This window comes from Gavialis gangeticus, unplaced genomic scaffold (genome assembly GCF_001723915.1).
Source record: "Gavialis gangeticus isolate Ggan-Ray unplaced genomic scaffold, GavGan_comp1, whole genome shotgun sequence".
Classification (NCBI taxonomy): Eukaryota; Metazoa; Chordata; order Crocodylia; family Gavialidae; genus Gavialis; species Gavialis gangeticus.
The window spans coordinates 61,108,952-61,119,317 of NW_017729033.1; the positions used below are offsets into that span (position 1 = coordinate 61,108,952).

The following is a 10,366-nucleotide window of genomic DNA, read 5'->3' on the forward strand; positions in this document are numbered from 1 at the left end:
GAGCTAGGAGAAGAAAGCAAAGGAGCAGGTTGGGCACTGAGCACAAGGAAGGAAGCAGGGAGCAGAGTAGTAGATCAGCCAGGGATCACAGGGCTGGTAACAGCAGGACAGGGGAAATTGATACCTGCTGGGGATCTGGATAGGGGAAGTGGATCAGAGTAGCACTCAGGGAGGGTGAGGGGCTAATTTGTGGCATGCCCACCAAAAGGTTGGTCCCCCTTGGAGTAGAAAGTGGCACCTACTGTTTTTCCTTTCCTGGAACAATATTTCTCTAATTTGGGTATGATACCTGGGCATTTGTGCTCACATTATAGTATTGTGTTAATTAGGACTATCTGCAGACAGGGATTAAATTAAGGGAAATGCAGTTTTGCAATTGGTCACAAAGTTAAAAATTGGCTGCAAAAAAAAAAAAAGAAAGAAAAAAGAAAAGCAGTGATGAATACATAAGAAATTATGCTTAACAATACCCCCAAAAACTATAAAAGAGCTTCATTTAGTAGTTAAGATTATGGAAGATGCACTTGTTAACAACTTGACATTCAAAATTTGAGTGCTGGTTTATGAATTCTGTGGGGAGAATGTCTTTGTTTAACTTAGCAGTTGCACTTCTTTCAGGTATGACCTGTAAATGCAAATTGCAGTCCTATATTTGGTTAAACTAACCTTTATACAGTGTTGTAATGAGTATATTTTCTTTCTTTCAAAAGGGTCATTAACGCTTGAGGATTGTGTGGTTCATATAGATCTGAATCTGGCAAAAGTGATTCATGAGAAATGGAAAGAATCTATTATGGTCTGTAGAGTTCTTTTGTATGAAAATGTATACTTGTGCTTTGTCAGTCTATTTGTTTCTCTTTAGGTATTTGCCAGAATTTTTTTTACAAGATGTTTATATTCCTAATTGAAATAATGCCTCAAACTGCAAAACTGGAAGGATAGTTGGACATGCAACATAGAATAATTTATCTAATTTTCATTATGAGATCTGATTCAGTATGTTAGCATAAATTATTTTTCTTTGCTCTGTTATTTGAAAAGTAATTTTATTTTCAAAATGTACCTCCTAATCTATTCTTATCTGTTGATACATGTATGAAATTTAAAATATATATATTTAAAGTGATTATAAATTAATGTGAAAAGAGTTTACCTGGAAGGTAATATTTCTTGTGTTTCATTGGTGGGGAGTCTACATCTGTGTTTCATTAACTCTCAGGTTTTTTTTTTTCAATAATTGTATTTAGAAGCGGCAAAGGAAAGAAGATGGATCATATAAACTGCTTGTGGAAGGTACAGTACATGCTTTCATTACAGCAGTGGTTTTCAAACTTCCATGGAAGCCGGGGGTTTTCATAGGTCATCAGGGCTTCCACAAAGTGATTTGGGGGTAATGGCAGAGTAGGCATTACCCCCTGGGGCAGTGCACTGCCACTGCAGGGCCAGCTCTCCTGAACAGTGTGAGCTGACATGTGAAGCAGTAGAGCCAGGGATAGAAGGGTTCTGTGGCAGAAGCGATATGCAGAAGTTCTGAGCCTTTAAAAAGTTTGAAAACTACTGCCTTACGCTCTTATAGAAATGTCATGTTCTTAAAATTAAAATGACAGTAAGATTAATTCATGAGAACTGAGTGCTTCTTTTATTAAGCTAAGGTGCCTGCCATTCTCTCACAGTGGAAACAGTGGCACTGTAAACAAATTAGCTAAAACTGTTAATTATAATAGCAGCACTGAAGTGCTGTGGTGATTGATTTTTGCATATTTCTGGGATCAAAGTACTTCAGGCCAAACTACAGTTGGGTGTTTATGAATGTTGGAAAGGCAGTCACAGTCTCAGCTGATATAGGGTGTACTGTATACTAGGCAATTGCCACTTGTGGAGTTAGTCTTCTGCAAAGGGACCTTGGCATTCCTCCCTCCCATCCATTCTGATTAGGAGGCCTGATTTAGTCTGGGGCAAATGCATGTCACTCTGTTTCAAAGGGCGATGAATTGGCTAATCCATTATTTAGCCCTCAGTTTCCCAGAAAGAATCATTTGCTAGGGCATCCCCTTTCCTTTACCCTAAACCTTGGTTCTGACAATAGCCCACAATTCACATCATAAGCAGCTTCTTAAAAATGCTGTTAGTTTACTGACTAAACTGTGCCATTAATATCGGCCATAGAAACATAGGATCAAATTGTTGAACAACAAGGTGTTGAAAAAGGTGAATGCATGGAAGTAACTGCATCAACACCCCCCACAACAACCCCCCTCCCCAAACTGCCCATTTTCGTCTAGTTACTCATTTGTGATTGAGGGTTAGTTTTCAGTGTTTGAATTTTTCAGTGTTTTCAGTTGTAAGTTTTCAGTGCTTAAATGTCAGATATTTACTTTCTAGAATTAAAATGAAGCCTGATTAGACTTTTGAAGAAAGAGGCAAAGGGATAAGGGGGAAGGGAAGCCAGAGAGAGATGATTAAAGTATAAGTAAGGTAATATTTTGCTAGAAAATGCTTAGATAAAGTAGATATTCATGAATTATAAGTAAATTACAAAAAATATCTGTGTAAAATGCATGCATTTATGGCTGTGCTTTGATTAAATATATTGTTGAGTGTTTCGTTCTGTCACCTTCGGGTTTTTGCTTTTTGGAAGGTCCCACGCTGATTGAGCAGTTAGATTTAGATGACTCGGGCACATTCTTATCTCAGAGCACAGACAGTAAACTGCAGAAGAAGAAAATGACTTGGGCCTCATCTTCATCTAACACTACACAGATTAAAAATTCAGCAGCACCAGAAGTTTTCCCTTTTATGGATCACTGGAATGCACAAACACAGAAAGTATCACTCAGAGAAATAATATGTGAAGAAATTGCTTTACAAGAGAAACAGGACCTGGTATGAATATTTTTATATTTTATGATGCCTATTTTTTTTTTTTAATCTGGTAAGCTTGGAAGGCATATTTTGCATCTATGGTTACCTGTTTTCATGTTGCCTGACTAATGCTGAGCTTCTGACACTAATGGATAGCTAGTATTGTAAGTGATTCTATAATAGCAACAGTGTATTTAGGATCCTAGATAAAAGACAGGTTTTTTCCTATTAAAATAAATCTGTCAATTAAAAGTTTAATGTCTTGTTTCACACACAGATTATGCTGGATTTCAGTGAACAGGTTAGCATTTGCATTTGGTTGAGCTGCATTTTTGGTTTTCATATTTAAAAGAGTTTATTAAACTGATTTTTATGCATTTTTTTGTAAGAGAGCTGTGCCAAAATTGTTAATTAGTACTATATGATACTCATTTAAAAATGGATTTGCCTGGTTTTAATACGTTTTAAAAAGAACCCACAGCATTGCTAATGAAAATGAGTTAAGATTTCACTTTTTTCTGTTTTTTCATACTGCCTTCTTAGAACAGGTTATTTAATTCTTCCATACAGTTTTGTTCTTTTTCATTTTTCTAGTATCCATTTTTTTCCTGTTTTTAATGTGGAGCTGATAGTTATATAACAAGAGTGAGTGTTTACGCCACTGCCCTCTACGGGAGCCAGTGCAAGACCAGCGTAACTATTACTTTATAAGTCTCCCTATTGCCTTTAAGCAGCTGTCCTGAAAGGAAATCCCATTTCTGCTTACATGGATCAGACATTTAAAAATAAAGGTTTATAATCAGAGTTGTGGGTTCTTTTCCGTGAGCTGCATGTACAGTTATAACTGTGGTGTCCATAAATAGTTTTCAGCTTGGATTAATGGGATTTGGTTTTGCTTTGGTCACTCGGATTAAAAATATCTGACTGCTGGAAATATCAGTTTTATTTCAGCTTTTAACTAAAGAAGGGTGTTCCAACATTCTTGGAACCTTAAGGAATCTGGATTTAGCTTGAACAGTAGATGCCTAAACTAAAAGCTCCTTTCAAGAAATGCTCTACATCTGACTTTCAACAATTAAATTAAAGGAGCTGTAGTTCAGTCACGCCAAATGATTGGGACTGTGGCAGCATGGTATCCTTACTTTCTGTTCATCAGTGCAAATGCATGGCTTCTACTGAAATATAATTATTCTCTTTTTTATCATAGGTATATAGATTGATTAGGTTTTGTTTCTGTGTAGTTGACAAATGAAATATATTACTGAATCAGTTCTATTACTGATGTAGATTTCTCTAATGATAATGTGGGGGGTTATTTTGTTTTACTTTCTGGTTTAGAAACGTGCCGCTTGCATGGCTAGAAAAGATTGTGCTGCCAAACTGAAGGAGAAGCAACTCTTTGAGATGTTTCCAACCATTAATCAAAATTTCTTAAGGGACATCTTCAAGGATAACAAGTGAGAGATCTTTACATGTTTCCTGTGTTCCTTTGTGAAACTTTGCATAATACTTTTTTATGTACACGGTTATTCTGTCATAATTAAGTGCAAGAAAAGGATATTTTCAAAAGAATAGCAAAATAACATATTATATTTAGCTGTGGTTAAGGACACTTAATCATATTGTCTCATTCATCAAAATTGTCTCAGTTAATCACATCTCAATTAATCAAAACTCTTTCTGGGGCTCCATAATCTTTTAAGCCGTATAATACTGATGAGGAAAAATGGGTTCAGCTCAAAGGAGCCGTCTGTCAACTTGTCTTGGACACTTGTGGTACCTTGCATCACACCTCAAACAATTGAGAACTCATCAGCAATGATCCCATTCATGGAAAAGAAATGGTCAACTCTCCTTAAATATAAGTGTGACCTTCGCCACTCCAACTTGCAGGCACTTGGAGAGATCCAGCAAAAGGTCAGATGTATAGTGAGATGGTGTGCAAACATTTATTGGCTACAACTATGCAAAAGTATCCAGAAAGCTGCTGACCGAGGCAACACGCAAGCAATGTATGGGGGCATCAGGAAAGCTCTTGGGCCTGTTTTGGGGAACACTGTCTCTTTAAATGACCACAATAAGCATATGGATCAATGGGTTGAACGTTACTTAGAACTCTACTCTTGCAGAGAAAATGTGGTCCGTGACTCTTCTCTTGATGCACTTGAAGACCTCTCAACCCTGACAATACTTGACAATGAACCTACTGTCGTCGAAGTAGAAAAAGCCATCGATCAGCTTGTTTGTGGTAAAGCCCCAGGTACAGATTGTATACCAGCTGAAGTTACTAAGTATGGGAAATCCATCCTCCTCCTCCATCTGCATGAATTAAGATGTGTGTGTTGCAGAGAAGGCGAAGTTCCTCAAGATGTGCAGGATGCAAGCATAATTACTGTACGCAAAAACAAATGACTGACTGCAGTAATTATCACGGAATTTCCTTACTTCTCATCATTGGGACACTGTTTACCAAAGTTGTCCTGCTAAGACTTCAGACTCTTGCAGACAGAGTCTACCCTCAGTCTCAATGTGGTTTCAGATCTGGTATATCCATGATCATAGAATCATAGAAACAATGAGTCGGAAGAGACCTAGACAGATCATCTAGTCTGACCCCCTTGCCATGGGCAGGAAGGAGCACTGGGGGTGGCAGGGGTCATAAGACCCCAGCCAGGTGCCTATCCAGTCTCCTCTTGAAGATCTCCAGGGAAGGTGAGAGCACCACCTCTCTGAATATGATATTTTCCTTGAAACAGCTACAGGAAAAATGCCGTGAACAAAGGAAATCTCTGTACATATATGGCATTTGTTGATCTTAACAGAGCTTTTGGTTTTATCAGCAGAGATGATTTGTTCTGAATCCTGAAGACGAGTGGCTGCCTTCCTAAGCTCCTGAGCATCAAGTCCTTCCACATAAGTATTCATGCAACAGTGCAGTTCGATGGGTCATGTTCGGAAGAATTTGAAATCAATCTGCTCTTGTGACAATTGCCTTCATTGGTTCGGACGTGAGAATCGTTTGAGCGACGGCCAAATCCCCAAGGACATACTCTGTGGTGAGCTGGCCACTGGCAAACATCAGCTTGGATGGCCTAAACTCCATTTTGTTGACGTCTGCAAGAAAAACCTTTGTGAACTGCACGTTGATGGCCAACACTGGGAATTAATCACTTTGGACCACTGCAAGTGGAAAGCTGCCATGAAGCAGGGCCTATGTCACTTTGAGATGGAGAGGATCAATGATGAGAGAGAGAGAGGAGGAGACAGAGGCAGGCAAGACAAGATGGTACTCAAGCTCAACCAAGTTTGTACGTGCAACTTGCCACAGAGTCTGCTTATCGTGCATCAGACTCCTCAGACACTCGAAGCTGTGGTGGTACCTGGTAGCCCACCAAAAGCGCAGTCTCTGTGGTCTCCTGAGACTGATGCCTGCTAGTGAGGGGTACTTAAGAGTGAAAGTTTCCCTCCTACTCCCGTCCTTGAAATTTTATACATAAAGTTTTTGCTTATTTTCCCCTTCACTTATTGGTTTGAGAAGACTACTCCCTGACTTCCTTCACTTCACTTGACTTCCCTTCCCCTGCATTTGTTAGATGTTACTGATATCTGGCATAATTGCTGGCCCCTCCCAACCGGTGGCTTAGCTAATTGAAGCAACAGTCATCCTGAGGAGCATATTGGTCAAATTAGCAGGAAATGGGAACAGTGCAATTGAAGAAAACACATCTCACCTGACAGCAGTAGCTAATACTCCATTGTTTGCTACAGCAACTCTGAAGAAGTCTGTAATAGGGGCAGAGTTATTTCTCCTTCCACTTATTCTTCCTTCTGATTATCTTTCAGCATCTTCCTAGATGTTCAGCTACTACTTTGAACTCAAAATAGGGAAAACTGAGTTTCATTTTTTTCCCTAAAACATTCTTTCTTCCTCTATTGGCATCTTGCTTGACAACCCTTGTTATATTTCTTTTCATATGGGTTTACACCCTCTGGGATTCTCCTACACATTCAGGTTGACATCAGATCCTTTAGATCCTTTCTCTACAGAATCTCAGCTTGGTCATTCTTTCTATTTTCTCTAGAGGTCAAACGCTTGTCCCTCCACGACTACTGAAACCAGCTCTGTCACCTTTGTTAAATCATCTAAACTGCTGCTCAAGCCTTCTATGAATCTTTTCAATGGTGTTCTTCCACTTTTTTGTCAAGTAGATTTCTGGCTTCACTGTCAAGCGCAGCACAACTCCACTTATCCCTGCATCTTTGTATTTGTTTCTTCCTTTCCTCCCAAGCTCTTCCCCTTCTAAATTCTCTGTGTTGTTTTTGAGCCTTTTTCACAAAAATGTATTTAATTTGTAAGTCTTTCTTCCTGTTGTTTTCTGCCTATTGAGGAGACATTTTTTCACAGTGTTGATGAAACTAAGTCAGACAGAATACTGCCAGAGTTTCAATAGTGGGTTCAGGAGTCACTTGTTCCATAAAAGGCTGACAGAAAGTAGCTGTATGTTTCCACTCTAACTAGAGAAGTGGACGCAATATAGTGCAGAAGTACCCAAGCTAGCTTTAGATTAGTGGTATGGCTTATCTTTCCAACTCTGTAGCTTGCATAGTGCTGGTCGTCTAGCTGTGGCATCGTGGCTAATTTGACCTGCCAAGATGTGATTGCAGTGTAAATTTACCCTTAGACTGATTTTCATATTTGGCTAAGCATCATGCTGTTGCCTTAATGTTTAAGAAGTAACAGGAAAAGCTTTTTAGTAAAGTGGCATGTATGTTAACAATGTCCTATTAATTGTATTTTATATTAATTATTTTCTGCAGCTATTCTTTAGAACAGACTGAGCAATTTTTGAACTGTGTCCTGGAGGCAGATCCTGTAAGAACAGTTGTTGTTCAAGGGGCTGTTCAGCAAAGTGAAACCCTCCCTTCTTGCAGTACAGTGAAGAACCGAGATAAAAAGGTTTTGTTGAATTATTGCTAATTTATATACTTAAATCCTGTCACTGAAGCCATAATATGTATGTTTTGTTTCAGCATACACAAATTTGTCTTTGTCATGGTACACATGGTATTTCACATTCATGGGTTCGTAGAATTTGAAGTACAGAGATTTTTTTAGGTGGCCAGTGCTAACCTATATTAATTGTATTTTATATTAACAAGATTAACCATAAAATTCTGTTGTCCTGAAGTCTAATATTTTTGGTGTTTGCCTAATTTTCTGAGTCACTCATGCATGTCCTTCATGAAGGAAAGAAGCCTGCTGAGATTAGGCAGAGAAGAGGAAAGGGCAAGAAAGTTCCAACTAATCAGAAAAGTACTCAGGATAGAACAGATTTATAGAATTCCAGGGCTGGAAGGGACCTCGAAATGCTGTAGCCTATAGTTAGAATGCCTTTATCTGGTTGGCTCTATTTTTATAGTGTTTTTCATTTTAGGGACATGCAGAGAATATTTGAAATACTTTTTTGAACATTTTTAGAATCAGATCGTAATTGCAGTTGCAATTTGGAATCTATGATGGCCACAGCATGTATAAAGTTGGTTAGTTTCAGTGACCTTGCATTGAGTAGTGTAGACAAGGATGTTTTCCCTGAGAAGTCTGAGTATATATGTTGCCTATGATTAATGTAATACCTTACTCTCATGTAACGCTTCTCATGAATAGATCACAAAGCACTTAATATAAGAACAGTGTTGTTATACACATTTTATAGATGGGTAAACTGAGGTACCGAAAAAGGAAGTGAGTAGCTAATGGCAGCAGGCCTGTGGGAGAGCTGTGAATAAAACCTAGGTCCTCCAAATCTTAGTGTGGTAGCTTATCCACTAGGCAAAACTGCCTCCATGTGGTGTAGTTTCAAATAGCTAAAATGGGGAGCACATTTTTGTTTAGTCAAACTTAAAACCATCTGAGGTTTTAAAAAAAACCCTGTTGCAAGGACCGGATAGCTCATGCCGTAAAAATGGGAAGATGAAATATAAAAATAAATGTTTTCTTTGTATATTAAAATAGTACATTGTTCTAAGAAACTTCAGAAACTTTCAGTTTAACTGAACACAGCAACTTATTTATCAGTTGGGGTCATTTTCAATACCATACTCTTAGAGGTGGATTACAGCTGCTTGTAATAATAAACAAGTAAACTGGACATGTAGTTACATTTTACACATAAGAGCCAAAAGGGGATGTATTTTCACTTGTCACTGGTCTGGTCTTTTGATATATTGATGTCTTGTCTCATGCTTGTTTTCCTCTGATGTATTCAGTGTTTGCTCCCCTGTAATGAATAGGTAGCTATCACATAGCTGAATGTTTCAGTCAATTACTGCTCTAGTGAGATCAGTAGAAGCCTTGTAAAGGGTTTAATTTGGACTAGGCCTTTCCAGTAAATGTTACCTGTTACAGGCAAAGAAGTTCAAGGAAGATGAAGATGTTATGCGTAAAATAGCATTTCAAGACATTGAGTACCCTGGATATGATGATTTTAGAGCAGAAGCTTTCTTACATCAGCAGAAGAGACAGGACTGTCTGAAAAAGGCAGGGGAGGCATATTGCATGGGTATGAAGCCTGTGGCAGCATTTTATGCGCAACAGGTAAAAAAAAAAAAAAAAAATTTTTTTAAACTGTGTTTTGTGTCTTGGTTTAGGAATGTGCTCACTACCCAATTAGATTTGATATGAATTCTCTCAGTTATCTGGATATGCTTAATCATTCCTCCCATATGGAAGTCTTGGGAAATCATCTAACACACACATGCATTAATAGTTCTAAAGTAGATTGTAGTTTCACAGTGATCTGGTAGCATATGTAGAACTAATACTGTGATAAGGCAACTTTCTATTGAAAGATCCAAAGTTTTAAAACTGTGAAATGCACAACATATTGTAATATGACTTTGGATTGATTTTTTTCTAATGGGTAGTGTAATATTGCATATAAATTGGGTGATATTTTATTATCTGTGCTCATATTGGTGGTCTGAGAATTTTATTGAAATACTGAGGATCTGATTCTTTTAGGAGTGACTTTGTTATGTTCCCACTTTAAATGGTATTACGTCTTCTTCAAAGAGATTCTAAATAATAATGTCTCTGTGATATTTGGGCAGCTACACAGTTTCAGTCTCTGTCCTGCCTCTTCTTCTTGGATACAAAAACAAGTAAAATTATAAAGAATTTATTGTATGGTTGGTAAGGGAATACAAACTACTACCTTTGCTCCAGAAAAACTTTATCTGCTTTTTGTGTTTTCAGTTTGGGGCAAGTTACAAGGACAAGTTTTTATTTGTGAGCCTAAGTTTGAGGCTGTAGCCTGCACTTGTGATCTCTTACAAGTGTAAGTTTTAGGCTTGGTATCTCTGAGTCTGCCAACAAGGGTCCCAACTCTAATCCCTTGGGATGGAGGGTTAGGTACATGCTTTTCCAGTCTTCCCACTTCTTTAGCATATTAACATGGTATACCTGCTTCTTTTTCTGTTTATCTGTCTGGTAAACCTCATAGTC

At 38.1% G+C, this 10,366-nt stretch overlaps 1 protein-coding gene across 2 annotated transcripts in view; it reads left to right on the forward strand.

The window, feature by feature from the left end:
- N4BP2 (NEDD4 binding protein 2) overlaps nucleotides 1–10,366 on the forward strand; it is a 96,396-nt gene that overhangs the window by 65,989 nt on the left and 20,041 nt on the right. For both annotated transcript variants that reach the window (XM_019526064.1, XM_019526066.1), the window contains exons 11-16: nucleotides 711–796; nucleotides 1,248–1,293; nucleotides 2,639–2,883; nucleotides 4,201–4,319; nucleotides 7,681–7,819; nucleotides 9,269–9,457. In XM_019526064.1, the coding sequence (XP_019381609.1) occupies nucleotides 711–796; nucleotides 1,248–1,293; nucleotides 2,639–2,883; nucleotides 4,201–4,319; nucleotides 7,681–7,819; nucleotides 9,269–9,457 (824 nt within the window). The remainder of the gene's footprint in view (nucleotides 1–710; nucleotides 797–1,247; nucleotides 1,294–2,638; nucleotides 2,884–4,200; nucleotides 4,320–7,680; nucleotides 7,820–9,268; nucleotides 9,458–10,366) is intronic.